A 24,847-nucleotide genomic window follows, 5' to 3' on the forward strand; every position below is an offset into this window, starting at 1 on the left:
CCCACCCAGCCCCTCCCCACCCAGCCCCTCCCCACCCTCCCCTCCCCACCCAGCCCCTCCCCACCCAGCCCCACCCCTCCCATTTTTGGATGCACGACGGACGGACGGACACAATAATCCCCTGTGGGCTGGTGTAACCAGGAGATTCCTACCAGTATTATTTGTCGCATTTACCACAGCAATGACTGCAGTGATGTTGATGAGGGATGGGCGCGGGGACGATAAGCCATCATCCAGCAGTGCATCGATGCTGCTGATCGTACGCGATTGTTACGGTCAAAGCTTCGCGAAGCACGTTAAAGACAAGTGCGCAAAGTTGGTGACAAATGACCACAGGCCTCGTGGCGCAACGGTAGCGCGTCTGACTCCAGATCAGAAGGTTGCGTGTTCAAATCACGTCGGGGTCACAGTGTTTGTGGATACAAGTTTTTTTAGTAAAAAAAACCACGGTTAATAAAAGAAACCGCCCGGTGCATCCGTGGGCAAACGCTTAAATAAAATCACAATGTATATAGTCGACAATAGGGGACGTTTTTGGCCGGAGATTCTTCTTAAAACTGCGTACTGTACTTTGACTCTGTGGTTTAAATAACGAGAACAGCGCGGTCTAGTGGCGGTAGTGAAGATTATCCCTTGAAAGATGTAAACTCGAGTTAAGATAGGTGACTGAGATGTGGGCAATTGTGGCCAATGAGACAACTTCACGTTGACCCTGTGCAGCGATTGAACTTTCATCCCCCGAGTAAAACAACAACCCTTATAGGACGTCAACTTTGGCAAACATCACCGTTGATAAAGATTCGTAGTTAACTTTGTTATTATTGGGCGCTTTGCTTAAATGCCTCAGCACCTCTGAGGGCCAGTAGGGGGACAAATGCTACAGAGCAAATCTTTCATTTCCCCCTACTGGCAGAATTACCTTAACATTTTTATTTACATACAAAGCAAACTCTTATATTCCTTGGAAAACATTTATCAGTTTCACCCCTCTCCTCACCGCCCATCATCGCATGATAAGCCACTACGTTTAGCTATCATTTGTGACCAGGTCGCTTTTGAAAAATAACTTAATAGTTCAGTGGGCTTTACCTGATGAGATAACATTTATAGATTAAATTTATTTTTGTATATATTTTAAGTGATGTGTTTATCTTTCCAATACATTGAGCTCCTTTTTCATAGATGCCACTACTGGACATCTATGAAAAAGATCTTTATAGCTCATCGGATTATTTATACTGCTCCAGTTTTAATAAACATTCAGATTTGAAGGCACCATTATTGTATTTAACCTCGGCAAAATGCACGCACTTAAAATTGTAATTATAATATATAATTAGTTATAAATTATAGTGTATTAAATGTAATAATTATAAGTTATAATACTGGATTATATTATAAAATATATTATTGAAATTATGTTATGATTTAATTATTTTACAATTTAAATATTCTAGTTATAATTTAATAAAAAATGTTATATTGCAATTACGTAATTAAAATATTGTTATATATTGTAATAATAACATTATTATTAGTTACAAAACATAGTAAATCAAATACAATAATCATAACCTAATACAGGATTACAATATCAAGTATAATAATTGCATAACCATATTTAAATCATATTATAATTTGACGCCACGGAAACCCGCATTAACCAGCGTCACCAACGGACGGTCGACGGCTCGACCAATGAGAGCGCGCGCGCGCCTTCGAACGCGCGCGGGCGACCAATGGGAAGCGAGGCCTGCGGACATTTTGAATGCGCGGTCCGGGGCGTGCGAGTCAAGGGGTCCGCATTGTCATCGCCTCGCAGTTATATATTACATTTAACACTTTCTCACCGCTAAACCCCCCCCACAACTCCTCCTCTTATCATTATTTATTTCCCGCTTCGATCGCAATAAAAAAAAGGCGGTGTTTTTTTGCTGCAAGTCGAAGCGACGTCCCGTGGAAGCGCCTCCTCGTGGTCGCGTCGTCGTCGCTGTCGCTGCTTGCGTTGAATCGCTTCGTGGAGGGGTTTTCTGGCGCTTAAAAGAAGGCGGTAGGGGGAGAGATAAAGAAAGAAAGAAACGCGCTAAGATGTCGGGTTCCGCCGTGGTTGAAGATCCAGCCTCGCTCACCAAGGAGAGACTCAAGTCGGAGCTACTCGCGCACAAGGTTCGAGTTTTTAGTCTGCCTCTCCCCTCCCTACTCTTTGTTTTTTTTCGGTAAAGTCACGTAGGTTAAAAGGAAACAAATACATTAAATCACAAAATTTGTTTGCCTCTCCCCTACTCTTGTCATCTCATCCCCATTCACCCATCACCTCCCCTTCCTTTCCCCGCCAGGCTGATGCCCCCTCTCTCTGCTCGCCACCCATCGCCAAGCCTCTCTCCCACACCCCTCAGCCGCCTCGCTTGGGCCCTGGTGGTGTTGTCACCAGGGTCTTCCTTGACCCATGGAACTTGCTATGTTGTGCATCTCGACTTAAACAACCACGGTTGGGTTGGGGAATGGGAGATTTCGGTCCTTAAATGATTACGATGCTTATTCTATGTACAAGCATGGATTGGTACCACACTTGAGTCAAGCGAAATTGGTTCTAGATTTGAAGCTTTCGTGACTGCAAGGATTCATACCCTTAGGTTTTTTTTACTGAAAAAACCTAAGAGTATGAGTGAAATTGGTTCTTAATGGGTGGACTTTCATATTCGCGGTAACGTTTAACAACCATGGTTTGGGAAGATAATGTGACTCGGGCTCTTTAAGGACGCCGCTTACATTCCACGTAGTTTCGCACCGCGGTTGAGTTGTGTAGGTCCTTAAGGGATGGATACCTCTTTTGCTGTTGACGCAGATAGATGTGACACCACGGTAGGGTTGGGGGGGGGTCCTTTAAGGACGACGCAGACGTTTTTACGTCAACGGTGGGTTGGGTAATGCGATATCTATACGAGATCTCTCTTGAGGACCCCCTCGCTTGAATTGCCCAGTGTGAGACACCCTCAAAGGGGGGGATGCCGCTTTGCGTGCTTGAACTCCACGTAAGGATTTGATACCAGTTGCGTGTAATAGGTAATTAAACGACGCCACGTGTGGGTCTTTTGAGTCGCCAAGATGAAGCCACTCGCTCACCTATTGTCCGCGTTTGCGGGTTGGCAGTGTGCAGACCGTATTAAACGTTGCCACGTCTGGGACTTCAAATTCCCAAGATGAATTCATTCAACATACTTGGCGACTGAGCCTGATTGTGCGATACGATAGTCTGGGGTGGACCCTTCAAGGCTGCTTGGTATTTTTTTTTATTTGTTGTGCCTCTGGTAGTGCGGTGAAGTTGGTCCTTAAAGGACAACTTCTAGGACCCCAATTATGGTGCTTATAATGTCTGACATGCCGCTCCGCACGTAGACATTTAACACTACATATGTAGTGTAATATACAACGTTTAAACGGACACCACTTGTGAGTTTTTACATGCTGGATTCTTTGCTTTGTACATTTCTTTGAAAGTAGTTAGGGATTCATCTTTAAGACCCAACTTGTGAATTTGTTAAAGTTGAAAGCCTCGCTCTGAATGCCGACGCCCAATAGTAACATTGGAATTTTAAGTTCGTGTTGGACATATCCTTTGGGTCAACCAGATCCTCGGTGTAAATGTACTTAATAAGATATACCCTTGAAAAATGTAAATTCTGGGCCTCCATAAATGTTGTGCTTTTCAATGAACACCAAACTGCAATTCTGATTGTGTTAAGATACATGCTTTGAGTTATTTACTTCAAGGGTGCACCGCTTAAATATAAATCTCTCGCTGTCCACTCAAACATCGTATAGCAGCACAATGCAAATGATAACACTGAAATATCTTAACGATCATCCACAAATATAGCTGTGCTTGGCGTTTTCAGCTGTAAACATCTCCACCCTCCATTATATTAACACAACGCCGAGTATATTAACATTGCTTTTCAAGTTTATTGTTCAGTTTTTTTCCCACTGTACCGTCCCTCTCTCCCTGCAAGTCGACTCCAGCTGTGCCCTCTTCTGCCGAATAAACCCTTCATCACCCCTACCCACCCCAACCCTGTCACTGTGCCATCATCGCAGGTGGCGCTGCCCACAGGGGAGCAGAAGAAGGAGGTGTACGTGAAGCTCTACCTGAAGCACGTGACACCCAAGCGGAGCGGTGTGCGAGCCCGGGCCGGCCTTCGTGCCGACTTCTCCAGCGATGAGGAGGAGCAGCAGCAACCCACACGCGCCTCTCCAAACAGGGTGATTCATCAGAATACAGCGATCCCTCGTTTATTGCGGTTAATGGGGACCGGAACCCCTCGCGATAGGTGAAAATCCGCGAAGTAGGATTGGCCCCCTAGGAATTTCCGTATATGTGTGTGTGGGTACCAGTATGTTCAAAATATGTATATTTATACTTTATATATATATGTATATATATTTTTTACTTAAATCTATTTAATTATAAAACCTTAATATTATACATTCACTCTCTCTCTCATACGATACGTATTATGGTGTTCTACACTCACCAATGACAGTAGTATCTTGAGACTTGACTCCAGTAATGACGACGACGACGATGACAATGACGATGACAATGACGACGATGACAGACCTGTGCAGTTCGATGAATGTGATGATGATGATGGTGTTACTGCACAGGTATAATAAGGTCTTTAAATCAGTTCGAAAAATCCGCGATGCACTGAGGCCGCGAAATTGAACCGCGAAGTGGCGAGGGATTACTGTATTTATTCTGGAGGAATCCGATGAGCTCTCAAGCTTTTTTTCAACATATGTCCAGTATTATCATGTTGGTGGCATTGCAGTTTCTCGCTGCTCATTCTCCTCTGCCTCCGCCATAGTCTGGAGACAAGGCTATGAAGAAGGCTGTCTCTGGCCCAGGCCAATCAGGTTCAAAGATAATGCGTATATAATAAGAAGCATGTTTTTTGTTGCATGTTCACCACAAGTACGTGTGGTTAATGCAGGCATGGTTCCTTGCAAAAGGGTTATATTTGGTGTTTGAAAATTTTAACACCTGTTTTATTGCGAGAAAGGATAACACCTATTATTGTTTTTATCATGGTCTAGAAAGTTCTTCCCACAGACATCGATGCATTTGACTCCCCTGCACCTGTTGGAAGTCAAAGCTTAAGACCTTAATTTTTACTTAGGCGTTTTACTAACTGCCTCTTTCTCGCTATCAAATAAATATGCTCACTGTTTCTGCACAGGGTCTTGAGATGCGGTCGTGTTTAGATGCAATAAAGTTCCAAATTGTGCTATGTGTTAAGCAGCACAGAAATAATAATGTCACTTAATTACCCAGGGAAGCCTAGCGGAGTTGGCATACAACAATGTATATTAATATGGAATATTACACTCATGAGGCATACATTGCATTGTGTGTTTAGCAATGTATTTTCCAAATAACTGTTCAATTAGTTCATTTGAACCCTGCAGTTTTGCAGACTACATACACTACAATGGCTAAAAAAGGTATTCTTGAATGGATTTGTGACCACATGAAAATTCATTCAATTAGCCACTTTATTTTTAGGCTATTGTTTTGCAAGTGGCAGGAGAGCCACAAACCCACGAATTTGAATCACAATACCCCAATGACCGTACAGACATGCTCACAAGTCTACTTGATGTACTGCCCTCCGGGTTTGAGAGTTTCACAAATCTGCGCGATCCACAAACTTGCAGGATTACAGGCGTGTGATAAGGTAATCGCGGATAATGCTGCTTCCATCACAGTTTATTCTCGTGCTAGATATCACAGCTGTAAAATCAACACCTTATTTCCCAGGTTTGTTCTTAGAGTCATCACTCGTCTGGGTTTAGTTCTTCCCTTGGCTTGCCAAACCCTGAGTGCCTCTCCAATGGCTGTCTCTGTAACCTGCCCTCCCATACTCTCTGCCATGTCCATTCTAACCTTCACTTACCAATTACATTTACAACTTTTTTCCCATGTTCCCTTCCGAACATAAAAGTTTGTTAGCTCCCTTGTGAAATTCTTTGCATCTTATGTCACGGCAGCATCCATGTAATATCCAATACGCAGTGCTATGATTGATGTAATGTAGGTCTGTCATGAAAGTACTATCAAGACTCAGAGAATTGTAAAGTATTATTTGCTGTAATACAAGTGTCACTTTTATACATGTTTATTTCTGCATGCCATAGATGGTAAACTAATACAATAATGTTAACGCAACATTCTCCACATTTCCAGTAATTATAATAGGATATGCATAAGTATATTAAAATAATTTAATCACATCTATAATTTCAGTAATTGTGACAGTGTTTAAGTTAGACTCCCATATGGCTTTTAAGCAGTGTTGTGTATGGAGACATGTGCTTTTACTTCCTCATTTCATTCATTGAATTATATTGTTACCAAAGAAAGTCACAGCGGTTTCGTGCTTGGAAATAATCTCGTTCATATCCCGATTACTGTCCAGAAAACACCCCGTTCTCATTGTAAGGACAGATCATGCATTCAGACAATCAACTTTGCACAATAACATCATCAACCATGGCTATCATATGTATCATTGTTTGACCATACTTCACCACGCTCGTCATGGTGTGTTTCTTTAAAGGGGGCCCAGATAACTAATTCAGATATTACCACAGATGTTAGCCTTGAATCCAACACAGGTCGCATGTGTCATAGCCAGTGCTGTAACCACTGCCACCACTCCCCCTGCAATCTAATATATGGCCAAAAAATAGTTCCTGAAAATAACAGTAATACCAATGCATGGTAGTGTCTGAGATAGAAAGCTCCAGCATAATGTAATACCATGGCATTTGTACTGATCCCAGCCATCAAAACTAAATTTTAAGTCTTGAAACAAGTGCTCAGAGGAGTGCTATTATCAGCCATTGTCAAACCACAGCTGGATGAAGATCTCCCCAAGCCATTCCTCATGGTTCCACTCCTTTGTTAATCTTGACCACCTTGCATTGTCATGTTACATTCACCTTCAATGTACAGTACAATGTAAACTTGCACATTTCTATATATTATGAAGGCATTAACGTGGCATATATGCATACCTGCGTGGTTGTATTAATCAATTGCAGTACTTTTTGTATTCATACTGTGCATGCATGCACGAATGGTGCGCTCTGTATTAATAGCCACAATTTACTATTACATTTGAATCGGGTAACAGCCCATTGAGATCGAAAGTCTTTTTCAAAGGATGCTTGGAGTAGCTCGGAGAACTAGCTATTTAAAATGCATACACTCGTTACATGATTGCTCATGTTACTTTATTTCTCGTCCTATTTTACTATTCTTAGGAACATGGAGATGGAGTTTCCAATAGATAATGCATTAGGTTGGTGTAGATTTAATGCTACATGCACAATGCCTAATGCTTTGTGTACCTTACTGATAGTGTTCTGCATTTTATTAGTATGCAAGGACATTGCATTTACACATATAAATGAATGTACAATATCCTGTATATGTCAGTCCATTGCTGGGTGACGGTCTCGCCATGCCGACCAAGTCACGTTGGTTACTTGAGCATACCTCACCATGCTGGTCAGTGGGAGTTGGTGAAGGCAGGGATCATATAGGTACAGTTGAGCAATGTATCTTGATACACTATCCCCTGTTGCCAGTCGCGTAGCCCCGCAGCCTATAACAACTCAATGTGCATGGTGGTGATCCATATTAGCACTGTCCAGGCTCAACGCTGCATACTTATGGATACTTTTCGGGTGATGCAATCCTACAAATGTATCGCATTTATTTTTATGTGCAGTGCTATTTACATGTACACGTTAATATTCAAAACATCATGAGAGCGTATCCCAGCTCAAACATATTGGTGACTCTTCACTGCCCTGAGACGGGGTGGAAATATTCCACGTTTCTTTTCTGGGAAACCTTCCAATAGATTGGATGAACGATGTTGACTTCCGACGGTGGTATTTATTTTAATGACCTTCGAGAGTTCGTGGGCCGAGTTGACTCTTGACTGAGTTGAGTGCTCCGAGCAAAGCGCCTGCCGACTACATTCGTACCTATTGGGCAATTTTATGAATTGAACACCCTGCCGGTTCAGTCAGTTGTCACAATTCTTGGCCATGATTCAGTTCCATAATCATACCTTTTGGTCTTGTTTTTTCCATCCTGTTTTAATTGTTTACTGTTTTGTTTTCATTATTTAGTTTGCTCTAATAGCCTAAAGGTAAGAAACGATTTGCGCAAGTTGTGATTGATTTTTTTTGCGGGAAAATTGTGATTTTTGTCGAATGAATGCATCATTTCTTGCCGGTGTACCTGCGGGTGAACTTATTTATATTTTTTTGTATTTTCTCACAATTATAACTTTTTATTATTTTGAAATGTGAAAATGTTCAAAATCAAAAAGATTTTCACGCACATGTGTATCACCCACACAATCAGCCTTAGGTCGGACAATTGGATTGTGATTTATGATTGCGCGACACTGACACGATCTTAAGTGCATGCTTTGAGGCTACGAAATGGTACACGTCAAACAAATTGACCTCGCGTGCCAGTGACATGTCGCTGTGCGCGCTGACTTTCATGTGTCGAGGGTGTGAGCAGAGCTTGTCAACTTGAAACCTACCAGAGGTGTTCCTTCCTGTGTAATGCGTTGACAGTGTGCAAATTTTTTTGCTTCCCACCGGATGTATGTATAATTTTGGCTTGTAAAAACATTAGAATGCATCTTTATATGGTCTATATTAAGGGTGTAATTGGTAAATGGCAGTACATGTTAATTGATCAATTTGATAATTTTTATGAACTCAAAAGCTTGTTGATTTTTTTTAAACCAAATTGATTATGGATAACATGCGAATATTGCACATTATTCAAGCAAGGTTAATGTGCGACCGATAATAATGTCCTTCCCTTTGTCAATCCACTGCTGGATGAAGGCCACTATTTATGCCTTGTCAGTCATGGGGAACATACGTATATATGTCTATGTTGAACTTCTTTAGCACTGTACCTGTTAGTGTGAGTTGGTTAGTTGAGGAGAGCGAAGGAACAGTTGAGATATCACACGCCACTGATTTTAGCCATGGCCAAGAACACGTCAATTTGTAGCAGCAGTTGTCTTGTCAACAATTGTGTTATGCATCATCCAAAGCAGCGCTTTCTATAAAACCGCAGTGGTCTCTTTTCTGTGTCGTGGAGCTGTTGAGACTAATTATTGTGGTTAGACATCCGAGATCACAATTAACAGTCATTCCTGGCAGCACACCGCACACTTCCAGAATACTCTTGTTTTATCAAGAATTTTTTTTTCATCTCGGGGTCTCACTTCAAAGGCTTTTAAAGCTGAAAAAATGCTTTGTATTAAGCCAATTTTTGCACTGAAGAGATTTGTGTATATTACTACTGTCGACTTGGATATAAATTTGAAATGCTTTGCATTACTTTATAATGTTCACATCTTCTTAGACACAAGTAAATGATTGTAGATGCAGGTGCAGACCTTCCTTGTTTAAAAAAAAAAGCTTAGCAAAAATGTCCGAAATGCATCTTACTAAAGCTGGCCAGCCCAGCCGGTGGAATGTTTTTGGTCGTTTTTTACTTCAAGATGGATAACATTGGTTGGAATGTCTGATGTTTTACGAAAAACATTTTAACGACAGCTCGCGTAGTAATGAACGCTTTCTATTTACTCCTAACGCAAAAAATATTCCCGCGTGCCCGCTTTCCCCCCACGCTTCGATGAAGTCAGGATTTTGGATCAAGATTATATTCACGAGTAGATTTTTTTTTTACTCGTTTGTACAGCATCATTTTGTCCCATTTGTCCTGTCGGTACTGCCTCCGTTGTGTTGTCTAACATCGGTCCGGTTTTTACAGTCTGTGTCGCTTGTACTGTTTGTCTCGTAAAATATCATACCTTGCAATAATCGGCAGTAAGAATATAATTTTCATACAAAAAATGCGCATAACTTGAAAATAGTGCAATGCAATGTATATATCATGGGTTTTTCAAAATGTATTTTGAATTAAAATCGATTTTGAGGCACAACTATTATGATGTTGATTTACATTTAGGGTCATGGAGCAAAACACAACAAAAAAGTTATAAGCAATACAAATGAGATGGTAATTTTATTTTTACACTTTTGGTAAATTGAATCCTAATCCTGAATTGTGAAAAATGTTCCAGTTCACTGAGGGAGTGGGATGTATTGTCACGTGACTCTGTATGTACTGCCCAACATGTGACCTATTTTTGCCAGTATCAAAGTATGAAAAAACAAGAATAGGTTTTATCCCTTTCTGGCAATTAAACAGGTGTTAAGATGTTCAACCACCAAATATAAACCTTTTGCAAGGAATCATATCTGCATTATCCACAAATACTTGTGGTGAACATGCAAACAAACATCGTCTGATCATATATGCATTGTCTTTTAAACTGATTGGCCTACACAAGAGACAATCCTTCTTTATGGCCTAGTCTCACCAGTGTCAGACGAGTGAACGCCAAAAGATGAACAGTGGCTCATCGATGAGCCATTGTTTGCATGTTCTCCACAAGTACGTGTGGTTAATGCAAACAGGATTCCTTGCAAAAGGTTTATATTTGGTATTTGAACATCTTAACATTTGTTTTATTGCTGGAAAACAGTGAAACCTATTCTTATGTGTTGTCTTTTTGTCAATCTACTGCTGGATGAGAGCTGCATAGGTCGTTGGGGATTATTTGAACATACATCACCATTCTGGTCAGTGCTGGGTAGCATGGAAGTAAAACCATTGAGTACAGTACGGATTTTGCTGCACCGCCCTTTGTTAACAATCTAGGTACGCTTTGTACCACATGCCTAATACCAAGCATTTTTTGCATAGAGAGGCACCTCAAAGAGTTTATTTTTCTCTTTTAACTGGGGTGGGTTAAATGGGTTCGAATTGGAGTCGTGCTAGCTTCAAGAGGAGAATCACGTCTTGGCGGTGCAGGCCACTGCAGATACAGCAGTGTCACCAACATAGCGTGGGTTGTGTGGCCCAGAGGTCGCAATCGGGTACCTGATACCCGCACCCTACCCGATACCCGGCCGCACCAGGGTCGTTTGCGACCCTGGTGCGGCCGGGTACGGCTAGGCCGTGAGTCACTGGTGAGTAACCGTTTGTCACTCATTTCCCAACGTCTTGACTCTTCTCACAATTCAAGTTCCTAGAATCAACCCACCCACGCCTGCAACATGGCTTCATCCCAGAGGTCGCAATCGGGTACCCGTACCCTACCCGATACCCGACCGGGTACGGGTAGCCGGGTATCGGGTAGGGTACGGGTACCCGTTTGCGACCCTGGTGCAGCCGGGTACGGGTAAGGAATCAAAACCCGTTTGCGACCTCTGGTGTGGCCACACGAGACACGTGCATGTGCGTCTGAGCCGAGCCGCTCCCGTTACCCGCACGCCATGTAACCGCTGACCCATCGATGAGCCATTGCCAACCGTCCACACTGCCTTTTATGGGCATGAGGCAAGGCAGCAGGGAGCAGCCCACTCAGACTGTGAATCAGCTCGGTCCACCCAGCCGATTGGTGGGTCAGCAGACCCGTGACCTGCGCGAGACCTCCGATTGGCTGTCTTTTGTCTGTGGGGCTCCCAAGAAATCTTTGAGGTGGTGACAAAGGCTTGCCCACATGTCACATCTGTGCCAAGTTATATAAACCGTTTTGGACTGATGTGTTGTTGATCCATATGCGATAAAGTGCATCTTCCTTTCTGAAGTCTCCTTTTATTAAGAATCCAAGCGTGGCTTTTTTTACTTTACAATGCACAAGTAACAAAATATGAAACTCATTTTTTGCATTGCAAGCGGTTGAAATATAACGATGCAAATAGTTTTGCATTGTCATGTGCTTACTGGAGATGTGAAATTCCATATATACTATATATCTACATAATTTAGTGATTATACTTAATCGTGTATAAAACATAAATAAAAAGAGAAAATGAAACTGGCTTTAGAACAGTGCTGTTAATCTTTCTAAAATTGCCACCACGTGACAACAGACTAGCAGAATGGGCTCATGGCAACTCCTGCTTTAGGAAATTAAACTCTCTTTAAAAGAATGCAAAAATAGATGTGTAAGATTTGTGTCTATTATTTGTACTGGATGTTTGTTATGTAATCTCGTGAAAAATGTAAAAAAACAGCTCACCTTTGGTTTTGCAGACCACCAAAGCACATTATGCATAATAGACTTTGAAGAAGGGCCACTATCAAATGACCAGCCTATCTTTTATCGGATTTATATATAATGTGGGTTCGACCCTCCTCTGGTGCTCCAGCATCTGGAATTTCCTACATACTTAAATATGTGCATTGTAATCTCTGCCTCTTCATGACCTTGTTCAAGAACACCAAATACAATCGTCTACTTGGCCTGTGGCCAGAACCGCGATGAGAACTGCGGTAAAATAGGGATTGGTGGATCACACGAATGTTGTGAAACTCCCTTCCCGTGGGCATCAAGGTGCCATACCTTGCCTCACCAGCAGAAGGCAGTACAGCAATTTGACGAATCTCCATTTATAGCCATCTGTACGGGGATTTATTTTGCCCCCCCCCCCCCACACATGCATGGGTTTTCTCTAGCTGTTCCTGTTTCCGCCAACATATATAAACATTCATTAATTGCCTTAACCTCTTAAAATTAAAACACAACATAGGACTCGACTGAAAACGAGTCCTAGGACTTCTCTGAATAAATAAGTATTTTTTTATGACATGTTTACTGCCTGCTGCACTTGTTTATTTGATTGTATTCTTTCACTTAATTAAATCAACAGGGAAGTGTATGGTTGAAGCACGCCTCTATATGTAGAATTGGGGGGGAAAATCAAAGTCTGTAATTTTTTGAGAATTGCAGATTTATGTTTTTTGGGTCCGCTTTAATTGGAGGTCGCTTTTTGGGGCTTTTTCCTTCAAGCCCTGCCTCTTTCCTGTTTAGACCTACCACTCTTTCCTGTTTAGACTCACCACTCTTGTTTAGGCCCTACCCCTTCCTGTTTAGGCCCTTCCTCTTTTGGCTCCACCCCATCCTCTTAAGGCCTTGCCCTTCCCTGCTTAGTCCCCACCCCGATTCTGAAACCCAAGAAGCTGCGGCACAGAAACATGTTAGTGTGAAGCAGGAAAAGGCGAGTCTACCTTTGGACAAAAACGTGGTGGTTGCTTAATGTGTTTGCTTAACAGCAATATGCTCATGTACACCACTTAGTGAACACCCCCAAAGTAAATATTTAATAATGACCTTGGATAGTTGTTAGTAGTTCCCCACTGTTTTTTTCATATAAAAAGGTTGCAACTAAACACAACTTTTGGAGCTGGCCCTCACTAAGACTTGATCCATCGGCGGCAGTTACTGGTGCACTACAATAAACAACCAAAAACGTGAGAATCCATTGCATTTAGAAAAATGGTGAGTTACTCATTCTTGAGACTGACATGTATGAGGTAGTGTTGGGGGCACGCAGTATGTAGCGGTGGCTGGGGGGGACAGTAGGTGGGTCGGGTTAACCACAAAGTCCACAATTCCTTCTAGATTTGAAGCTTCCTCCTCAAGCAACATAACATTGACCATCTTCCAATTTCAACTGGAGTGGCGGGCAATGCTCCCCGCTTCCCCCACTATCGTAGAGTGGAGTGGCGGGCGTAGAGGTTGGCGCATTGTGCTACAAACCCGGCAGCGTAAATTTCATTCCAGGACATGGTTGATATGAATGGTGAATAACATCGGTACCGAGTCGTTGGCACCCATCTTCGCGCACCAGCACTGACAAGCATGAAGAGGCCTTCAGTAGATTGACAAAAGGGTTACAAATGGCTTTTAGAGCTATGATCCGTTTTTGTCGCCTCGTCAACTTTAGCTAAGTAGGGTCGTCACAAGTCGCAGGTATGGCATACACACTTGTTTGTAAAAATAAAAACTGACATAACCGTACGGTTTTCACTAGGGGGTGGCATTTGACAAACCATAGCAAAGGTCTTTCTAAACTTGGGTTTTCAAGTAATGTATAGTTAATCCACTGTAAGCTGATATTTTGAGTCTTTTTAAACAAGGTTCAAATATCACCAATTTTGTGAACTTGATCGGACTTAACTTTTTTAATAAATACTCTGAAAAATAAAAATGTACTAAACATAATTGATAGCATTGATAGAACGTTAGATATAAATGCAACATTGCCAAAACATGCCAAGGGACTGACGTGTACCAGGGGTTGGCACAGCATTGAAATTGCACAAATTATGCACGTTTCCATTGCGCTTGTGGTACTTTAGTTTTCTGCACATTCTTTTCAGATAAACACTTTTGGTGGAAGCACATACACTGCAACCTAACCCCGGTACATTTTAAGCCGATGTCATTAACATCACTTGAGCACTCTGATGGAGTGCCTGGTCATGATTTTAATTTCGTTATTTTTATGAATTGACTAAAAACTTGGTGTCTGCCCTAGACACACTGCCTAGGTACATACCAACAAGGTGAGATATTTAGATTTTTTGTCGTGTCTTTAAAAGGAAAAATACATCTGAAAATATGAAGGTAGTGACAAATCATGTTTTTTGGCTTCTTGTACAACCCCCCACCTCCCTATTCTACCTTGCGACGGCACAGAAGTCCACCCGGAAGACGGTGGTGCAGGTGACGCCAGTCAAGGAGACGGTGACGATCACGGAGATCATCGAGGAGAAGGATATCACCAAGATGTCCGACATGGAGCTGTTGAAACTGCTCTCGCAGTACGGCTTAAACTCTGGACCCATCATTGGTGAGCGCAGGGCTCTATCTCCCGATGCCCCCCCCCCCCCGCAGTCACGCTGGGTTCTTGGCAGCACTTCAGTTGCAGAACGCAACAGAGTTTGCATTTATATGGTCTCGATGTACTTTTCAGCTTTCCATATTCGTTGGCGATAAGCCATTGGGAGTGGAAATACATGGATTAGCAAACGTACACAAGTGAGAGACATAGTTTTGATTGTTAAAAAAATAAGTGGGCTCAGCCTGGACATGTCGGTGTAAGGGACGATGAACAGTGGTCATGCAGCATGATGGAGTGGCACCCAAATGAGAAAGCGCACACAACTTGGAGATGGAGCAATGAAATCAGCTCATATGCAGGTGCAAGATGGATCGCTGCTTGGGGAAGACTTCATGTAACAGTGGATTGATCATGGCTGATTTTGACTTTAAAGTAAGATGCAACTGAAAAGATTTTACATTTTAATTGCATTTGTTGCCTGGGCTGTCAACCCCTTTCTTGAAACTTAATTAATTTCTAAATAGACGTTAGCTACTTACTACATATTGACGTAGTGCTATCGTGATACATCTACATTGATGCATTCAACCACATTGGGAAAAATCTCTCCAGTGCCGTAATGTTATACTTCACCATAAGCTTAACATCTTTATTCTCATCGACAAAGCTTGCTTCTTGTGTCAAATGGTCTAGGACAGACAGCCCTAGGGTGGTGCAGGGGCAGGGGCATATCTAAGATAAGAGCCATTTGTTATTTGGGCCCGAGCTTCCTTTAACATGTGCCATTGTTGGCTTGACGTCCTCCCCAATGAATGGCAAGCAATAATAGAGTTGTGTTCCCTGCTAATTAACACAACCTAAGGGAAAGGGCCCAGCCCACTAATGGAAATGCAAACACCATTACACAGCCTTCATTGGTTTTCCTTGTTATGCTCAAGATTTGGATAAGACAGGAAACATTTCCAGCAGTCTTTCTTAAAAAATGTAAACAGATTGTTTGCCAATTGTGAGCAGTTAACGTATGCCTCCTATGAACCAACTCATGCTTGCTAACTCGTAATTCTGGCAAAGATGAATTATCTTTAGTTACAGACGATGTCTCTGGTATCCCGTGAAAATGCTTTCCGCCTTTCTCTAGGAGCTTTGTTGTTGTTTACTTAGCATGGCATATTGGCACTTTTGAGTGTGCTGAGGCTCAGGGTTTCGGCTGTTTGATGATAAAATTGAAGTGAGTGTTTCGTGATAAAGTACACCGGTTGGTATTTCAGGTAAAAACCCCTTGAGCAAAGGCTGTTTACCATGACGTAGACTTAACAAGTGTTTAATTTTATCAAGAAATCAAGTGACATTCTTTTTTGTGATCTTTTCATGTATGTGTAGGGGTGTTACGGAGGGGCTGTATACATGGGATCACACGGGAAACAAACACAGTGGGCGGGGCTACGTGAGTGCACGGGGAGGTGCTCTCAACGACGTCCGCACCGGGGAGCCTGGGGGGCTGACCCGGAGTTGTGATCCCCCGGGGCCCCACCCCTCAGCGGGGGGTTTTGGTATAAAAGGGGATGAGCCGGAGAGCTCGGGGCATAATGTTAAAGCTAAACCAGTGAAGACCGAAGATCGTCTAGCTAGAGCCCTGGACTCCCCTGGGTCGCCACCCTTATCAGGGCCGCACAGGACCGAGTCAGCGGCGTGGTCCCGAAAGCCAGAGCCGGTGCTCTTATCAGAGCTGGTCTGGGACTCCGGGTACCGTGAGCCCGACTTACCAGTGTCGGGCCAGATAGCCTCCCCTAGCCCGTTAGTGGAGGACTAGGAGGTAGGTTAGGCATAGCTAGCAAGTGTATCCCCAGCTAGCCGGGTAAGGGAGCCGATACCCCCTCCAGTGTTGTATGTCCGGGATTGTGCCAAATATCTCGGAATAAATACGTGTGTCTCCAACCCCGGCGTCCAAGAGTCTTCAACTATATTACATATGTATGTATATCTAAAATACTTCCTGGTATCCGTTTTCATTTCGATTCAAGCCTATAGTGGAAAATATTATTGTCGACCTTGGTGCACTTTCTTCTTTGCAATGAAATGTAGCCAAGTGGCTTAATTTTCAAGTGGTTTTGGATGTCTTTTTCCCCCTAAATTATTTTGGCCGCATTCCCAAGCCACGCTGAACACTTCAAACGTCGTGTACATTTCCTGCTCCCTCTGCACTAGGGTGTGGAATTTTAAGCTTGGCTGCAGCCTCGACCAGTGAAACAAATTATGTCATGGTGAAACTTCCCATTTAGCAGCAGCTTTGTCTGACCGCCAGTGCATGTCCGAGATAAGGGCCTGCCTGTACCGCACGTCCAGACACGTGCTAGAGTAAATTACATTCACTGCCTCGTTAATTTGGTGCGACGTGCACAAAAACTTCCGTAAAATTATTTTAGTCGCTTTCCTAAATTAAACACAAATTATGTCGTGGTTTTTTACGTGCCACTTCGTTGGGAAGGTATTGGCTGTACTTCGTGCTTGGTCTAGCATTCCCATGTGACTGTCTAGATTTCTTTTGGTTTTGCTCACGTGTGTGGCACTATGTCCGACGTTCGCTCCACATGCTAGGAGCTTCTTCAGGACAATGTCAAACAGCAGACCGTAGAAGCTGGAAACACGAGAGTGCTATACAGCACAACTGGGAAAACCTACGTCGTCGTGACTGTTTTTGTTATCTTTGTGTGCCTCGGTGGGTGGCGATCTTATGAGCAGCCACCACGCGGAAGGTGTATGAGAGCAAGCTCATGAAAGCCATGAAGGAGGGCACCTCGGCCACCAACACGAAGGCCGTCGAGGAAGCCTACAGTGATGACGACGACGAAAACAATGGGAAGGAAGGTACGGCTTTTCGGTTTTCAGGTGGCCAGGAGACGAGTATAGCGAGTGTTCGTGTGCCCATCTTTGCCATGGGGTTTTCTCCAAGCACTTCAATGTCACCTCCCACGATGTAGACCCTCATGAAAAAAAATAATCTTACAACTCAGACTTACGTGTATTAATAATTGGCTGTTACTAAATGGGGTGGAATGGCAGGGTAGTGGTTAGCGTGCTGTTTATGAATGTGGAATTCTGAGTTCTATTCCTGGCCACGGCTCACTTGGGTGATATCAGAGCCCATGCTGGGTCTCAACTCCTTTTACCAACCTGCACTGACCAGTGTGGTTCAGTACAGTCAAACAACCACCATTACTGTAGGGCATGGGGAGGCCTTCATCCAGCAGTGGAATTACAAAGGTCTGTAAAATCATGAATATTATACTTGTTAAGTGACCACCGCATTTAAAAAGCATGCAATTACAAGTGAGCAAGTCATGTTAAATTTAAGGTAATTCATTTCCGTGGTTGTTGTGTCGTTTGTTGCTTGAACGTGAAGCTGCAGAAGCCAAAGAAAAGGAGGTCGAGGAACCAAAAGGCAACAGCATTCAGGCCCCGGTGGCATCTCGCTCGACGCGGTCGGCCAAAGTCAAGGTGACCGTTCCCTGCTCCGTCCGCAATGCCCTTCACCCTGTTCACTGTTTCTCTGCTCTTCACCAACTGCCTGCCTCGTTGGGTGGCGGAATAAACAGTGGTGACACAACAAATGGTGTCTCGCAGCAAGAAGGGACCTAGGTTCGATTCCCGACTCGGTTACCTTTCTGTATGGAGTTTGTATGTTCTCCCCCTCTTTTCCATGGATATATCCTCCGGTTTTCTCCGGTGCCTAAAGTACCATACAATTTAACTGGTGTTGAGACATACTAATGAATATATATTTAACTTCTTTCGCACCATACATATCCAACTGTGGTACCTGCTCTTTTCTCTGTAGTCCCCAGCCCCTTGCTTCAATGCACTGTGGTCCCCGATTCCTGCTCTCTTACACCCTTGTCTGCCTCCCTGCTCCACGATATCTGCTGCTTGGCCAATTCCACCTGCTGCCTGCCTGCTTCCTGCTTGCTTCCTGCTTGCCCCTGGTTTCCTTGCTTTCTTCTCTCTAATTCCAGCTTCCTTGCCTCTGATCCTTGCCTCCTACTCGCAGCTGCCTGCTTCCTACTCTTTGCCCTTTCTCTCGCTCCCCGTTCCCCTCTCGCCACTGCCTCGTCCCATTTCCCTTTCGGCTCGCCGTTGGGCACGCTGCCACGCATATACTATGCGATTGTACTCAAGCTTGCGACCCGTGACACGTCCTGCTTGGCGCACATGTTTCAGGTGACTGAGGAGACCACCACGACCACCATGACCACCACAAGTACCATGAGCAAGCGATCTTTGAAAAACTTCAAAGAGCCGTCTATAGAGGTCATGTCTTCTCCCAAAGGAATCAAGTGAGTTTTACTCTTTTTAAAACGTTTTAATAATCTATTGAATTAATGATTAGTTAGCAAGTCTTTTCACTCATTATAAATGTGTTCATAATGTCACACTTATTTGTAAGAGGCTTTCAAGAGTTTCTGCTGCTGCAAGTTAATAAAAGGTCAATTTGGTTTCCTGCTCTGAGCAAGTATCGGGAGATGCCCATCATCACCTATTTACAGTAATGAGCCTTCAGAGAACTCTCTACTTCCATGGAATTAACATCTACTACCTAAATATATCCACAATAGTTGATACGTGTACTGAGAAACCTTAGAAGCGATTCTAATCGGTTCCTATCTACCACACAAAAACCCCGCTTTACAACCCATGACGACTACGACCTAGCAGTTATCCACGCCTGTTCCGCCACGTAACGACGCGTTCCTCTGCCCCCCCCCCCCCCCCCCACAGCGCCACCCGGCGCCGGCCCCTGCGCTCCTCGGCAGAGCCCTCGCTCCGCGGAGAGGACCTGCTGGTGCGCCGCGAGACGGTAACGGTGACTTCGGCCGCTCCCGCCTACGCCCGAGCTAATGCCAAGCCGGTGCACGCCACTGACAGCGTCACGGCGGCGCGTGCCGTCGCCCACCGCCGCTTCCCCGTGTGGCTGCGCGTGCTGCTCGTGCTGGCGCTGGTGGTGTTCCTCGCGCTGGTCTATGCCAACATGGAAAGCAACGAGCCCAAGCCTACTCCGCCCCAGGAATAGTCGGGACGTCTAACCTGGTTCTTTTTCGGTATTACATATGTCCAGTATATATATACTTTTTGTGAATTTTTACAAAAAAAAAATGTTGGGTTTTTTTTATTTTAATGACGTACCACTCTGCACGGTTTTTTGCCAACGGAAATTCAAAGCACACGGAATCATACTCTGCCTTCCATTCACTCGGACGATGCCTATCTTGTTTTGCTGTAGTTCCAATATAGTTTGGTAGTTGGTTTAATTCATCACCAAATTGATAGCCAGTGGATTGGATACTGCAGAATTGACATCTTGTGATTTTTTTTGTTTGAACATGGTCTGTTTTATGTAAAATGAATGAAGTGTTAGCAGGAATCACAAAATATGATGTTACCCAACCGTCGTTTGTGTTAGGTTCAACTACGTTTTTATCTTTTTAACATAAAGCGTTGTATCTCTAAATGTTTTGAAAGCTTATACGTTCGCAGTTGAGAACGTATATTTTATAGGGAATTGGTGAAGCCTACGAATGTAGGAAAGAAAAAATTGTGAAAAAATAATGTTCCCGTATTTAACTGCCTTAAAACTGTTAACTGTGATCTGCAGAGTGCGGACATATTTTTGCAAGTGTCCAAAGTCGTACTGCCTGCCAGAGGTGGTGTATTTTAATGTATCCCAGTCACACGCAGCAGAAATTTGGGTTTGTAAGTTATTCGGCGATCGATAGGAAATGTTTTGGCTTTTTAAAAAGGGTGGTCATGTATTTTTTGTCTGCAAATATCAGAGTACATTTGTTAAAATAACAAAAAAACTAACAAAAACACAGCTAGAGTACATTTTGTATTGTATTTAAAGATACTATATTGAAGATTTGAAACTTTTTTTTACGACAATGTTGAATTTTAAATGACGAAATACATGGTTTTTAAAACAATTGGTTCCGTATTTAATTGGAGAGGATTAACGCTTGCAGATGGGACAGATTTTAAGGACAGTTGGCAGCTATTCATATGGAATATATCGCCTTCCTGTAGTTTGGGTATTAGCATTGTTTATGTACGATACGAGGAATTTTAACTAGTAGATTACATTTACTTTATAACTTGTATAATGCTTCGTAGAATGATTAATCTTAACTGCTTGTAAAGAAATTCAAAGTGGCTTCTTTGTAAATGGCGTGTAACATGCTGAAACCAACCACTTGGCTTTTCTACTCTTTGCCTGTTTAACCTCAAACCACACACTGCCGTTTGGAAGATGATTGGGTGCATTCTCACGTCATGCAAAACGATGGCTAATGCGAGTTTGCAGAGGCGCACGCTTGTGTTTATGGGCATTGAAAGTGCCTAAATGCAGCTCTTAAGGCCAATTAACACATCCCGGGTTTTTCCTGATAAACTGTGCTCTAAGGAACAGTTTTCCACAAATATATTTCAAGAACTGCGCGCTCACAAGTTATTGCTGGCCCCCCTAGTCGGGGTTGATGGTGATTCGCCAAAGCGCAGCTTGATTTAAAATCGGAAGGGACTATTCCAGCAAGATGAAGGGCTTAAAGCACATTTAAAAGCAGCTTCACCTTTTGTAGATGTATGGATTAGCTTTAACTTAATACACTTTTACAGTACACTTGGCACTTACATGCTTTTGAGCGGTTAACCATTTGGTGTCCGTCACATTCGATAAGTTGAAATTCTCATTGAAACGGTCGCACAAGTGGAAAGTGTTCCAGCTCAACACAGCAACCTGCCATTGCGGTGTGCGCCGCTGTTGCGTGCAGTGGCAGTCTCTTATCACGAATTATTTAAACGTGTACTGTTGAATTGCACTTAACATACCAAACAGTACTTGTTTTTAACAATTTGCGTTGCGAAACTGCAAACTCAATTCAGCATTTAATAAGCACAATTGCCTGATGAGAACATGTCATTTGCTTCTAGAGTAGCCCTTCTCCGTGTTACTCAAAAGCGTATTTATGGCGAAGTAACAATTGCACATTGTATTTAAAGTAACCTATACAATAATGATATGCTCAAAGTGGGAATAATTCATTATACACCTTTCAAGGCTATTTGTGTGGTGGTTGGTGCATATCCCTATCCGATCCTGCTTCGTGCATTTGTGGAAGTTGTACAGCCGTGAAAATTTGCGTCTTCCAATTTCTTTACAACCAGTTGTCGCGTTCGGTTGCGCACACGTATGTTAGATAAGAAAAATGTGTTTTAAGTCAATGAAGAAGCAATACAACTTTCCCAGAAGGTCGTGTGGTGTCAAATTATGTTCATACTTTGCAGCTTAAGGTGTGTTACCTTGTGTGGAATTCCTAGGATACTAAGGCTTTGTTTGGATTTGGAGAGAATGCCTGCAATGTAAGGTACTCTGAGATTCCAAGCATCGTAAGGATTCCTATAGATTCAGTTAAGAGGGCCTGCTCAGAATCACACAGCCCCATCCAATCAATTTGGATTAAGAATGTTTTTTTTAGCATATATAGTGAAATCGCCTTACAAAGCAAAGTGTGAACCTGAATACATATGTCACCTAACAGAAGGATTAACTTGTGCCCGTTAATGATGGAATCACCTCCGGTGAGAAATAAGTTATACGTACATATGAAGCTACAAGAAGCTGGTCACATTTTTAAATAAAAAATTGTATGTAAAAATGTGTAAGAAAATCATGTGAATTACCTCTTATCATCTTCATTTTGCAAATAATGACAACAGCAACGTGTTTTAGACGCCGTGTTTCATTACTTAATTTTTTGTAATAGAGTTATTTTTACTATGAGAAAAAAATATCCAAAAAGATGGCTTCGTCTTCTGTTGTTCCACGCCATATAACGTCTCGTTAATGCCGCAATTCATTGTATTTTTTTCACGTATTAACAATTATAAAGCGTTATTGATGTTGGGATGTATTACATGTGAATTTGGTGGGAATGTTCAATTTTTTTCGAGATTGTACAAGGAAATAAAAAAAAGATTGTTAGAAGTTGTGGGCAACTATGGGCATTGATTGAACTCGTTATTGTACCTACTTTGAGCCGACTGCCACATCTGCTAAAGTGCATTTTTGTTTTTGCTCCGTTGAACTTTGAGCTGGAAAATACGTACAATTTATTAGAAAATCCGGGGTTGTGTTTTTACTTCATTTTATGTTAGCAGAGCAATTAAGAGAACACATGAAGTGAAAAATGCACTTGAGCAGCAGAGCTGTTTTAATACATGAAATGATATTTTCAACCCTTCTGATTGTAGTTTTTACTTTTATTCTGTATACAAGACTTGTGTTTGTATTTTGTGTAGCCTGTATATGAAGCAACTCCAAAATATAGTGCTTTGTGTGAAATCTCTACCATTTATTTTGTTGTCACTATACACTCCGTACAACACGTCTCGTGAAGGTGCTCAGGGGATTATTATGACGTTGTGTGGGAAGCGGTGGGGCAGCGATTAGCGCGCTGCACTACGAACCCAGTGAGCAGAGTTCTAGTGACGATTATCTGAACCGGTCCTGGAACTCCCCTAGGTCGACTCGGCCTTAAATGGGTACCTGGAGCGGTGTGTAAACATCGCTGCTGGAGAGACGAAGACGGCCGGCCACGGTGCTGGCCACCCACCCCCTCGTGTGCCATGCCAGCCTTAATAGGTGCTCGCTAACAGCACTTGCCCCAACAGGTCGGGCTTTATGGGGGATCTTTGTCTTAATATTGCGTTTCAGAATTGAGAGATTGCGACACCTTGGGGGGGTAGTCCACCCAACTGGATTAATCATGGCTCGTACTGGATGTTCTTATTGCTGTAAATACTATGGGTTTATATGTCAATTCTTAAGCTCACGATACATGCATCCGATCGTGTGTGTGTGTGAAAGAATGTTTATTATTTATTCTGCTTGTGTTATATCGTTAAACAAGTGGTGGAGCAGTGCTCCGTGCACTGCCCTATGGACCCGCTGACCAAACTTCAATTCGTGGTCACCGCTAATATCAGTGGTGAGTGATGTACGGACCATACGGTCCTGGTGTCCGCCTTCACCAACCCGAACTAACCAGCATAGTGAAGTACGTTCATGACCGACACGGCATAGGTAAGTCGTCGTCTAGCAGCGGATTGGTTGTGGACTGGAGCGGCGTTATTTCACTGTTGTATGTAACAGGGTTCCGCGTTCACCCATGCAGTCACCAGAGATGCTACCGTTCACCACAATGTCGATTTATTTTGATCAAACCGCAGCGTGTAGCCATTGCTGCAGGCTGCTTTGGTTTATTTGTGTTGGGAGTACGGCTTCAGTTTGGTTTGCAGGTGTCCTCCATCTGATAACAGTTTGTCGTTACCCTCCCTGCTAAGTATGGACTTTTGCGCTTCACTTTTCATTCACCTTCAGTGTTTATGGTGCTATTAATATCAACATCGTTTACGAGATGCTCAAATTCACTTACAAATCGATGAGCTCCCACAGGCACGCAACACAGCTGGTGTAAATACAGAATGTTTTTTTATGGATTGGGCATGTACATTTTGCAGAACCAAAGCATTTAGAATTGCTCTCGTGTTCTCTGGTTATGCCACACACCAGAGGTCGCAACCGGGTACCCGATACCCGTACCCTACCCGATACCTGGGGTACCCATTTGCGACCCTGGTGCGGCCGGGTACGGGTATGGAATCAAAACCCGTTTGCGACCTCTGCCACACACTGACGTATGCCCGACGTTTCGCTCCGCATGCTAAGCGGTCGTTCATAAATTACGTCACGCACCTATGGGGGGGTCGGACATTTATGACGGATGTGTGACGAGGGGGGCGGGGTTTGAGAAATGTGACGTCACATAAAAATACAACTTTAAATATAGACAACACGTTCTCCTTCATTAAATAGACTTTTTAATAAATGTTTTCTCCTAGAACAGAGTGCAGCGGCACATTAAATACGCACTACAATGACAATAGTTTAAAGCGATTTGAAGCATGTTTTATTTGGGGGGCAGAG

The 24,847-nt window shown here is 43.0% G+C and overlaps 1 protein-coding gene and 1 non-coding gene across 3 annotated transcripts; both read left to right on the forward strand.

Annotated features, from left to right (window-relative positions):
- Positions 1 to 335: 335 nt before the first annotated feature.
- Positions 336 to 407, forward strand: TRNAW-CCA (transfer RNA tryptophan (anticodon CCA)). Its single transcript has one exon. It is a non-coding gene; the product is annotated as a tRNA-Trp (tRNA).
- Positions 408 to 1,736: 1,329 nt separating this feature from the next.
- LOC144943682 (uncharacterized) lies at positions 1,737 to 23,201 on the forward strand. 2 transcript variants are annotated; one of them, XM_078871405.1, is made up of 7 exons: positions 1,737 to 2,166; positions 4,096 to 4,260; positions 14,670 to 14,823; positions 17,554 to 17,679; positions 18,215 to 18,309; positions 19,030 to 19,145; positions 19,588 to 23,201. In XM_078871405.1, exons 1-7 carry the CDS (start codon positions 2,089 to 2,091, stop codon positions 19,877 to 19,879), a joined length of 1,026 nt encoding a protein of 341 aa, XP_078727531.1. In that variant the 5' UTR covers positions 1,737 to 2,088; the 3' UTR covers positions 19,880 to 23,201. The 2 variants fall into 2 exon arrangements, with proteins under 2 accessions (XP_078727531.1, XP_078727532.1); XM_078871406.1 differs by having other exon boundaries at positions 18,221 to 18,309.
- Positions 23,202 to 24,847: the final 1,646 nt, after the last annotated feature.

The sequence above is a fragment of the Lampetra fluviatilis genome, chromosome 32, assembly GCF_964198595.1.
Source record: "Lampetra fluviatilis chromosome 32, kcLamFluv1.1, whole genome shotgun sequence".
NCBI classification, from domain to species: Eukaryota; Metazoa; Chordata; class Hyperoartia; order Petromyzontiformes; family Petromyzontidae; genus Lampetra; species Lampetra fluviatilis.

What these genes read in the sequence shown, in the direction of transcription:
- LOC144943682 (XM_078871405.1), top strand. Translation starts at nt 2,089, where the DNA reads ATGTCGGGTTCCGCCGTGGTTGAAGATCCAGCCTCGCTCACCAAGGAG. An exon ending in CACGCGCCTCTCCAAACAGG is followed by an intron (nt 4,261 to 14,669) that starts GTGATTCATCAG and finishes GCGACGGCACAG; the next exon opens with AAGTCCACCCGGAAGACGGT. An exon ending in TCTTCTCCCAAAGGAATCAA is followed by an intron (nt 19,146 to 19,587) that starts GTGAGTTTTACT and finishes CCCCCCCCACAG; the next exon opens with CGCCACCCGGCGCCGGCCCC.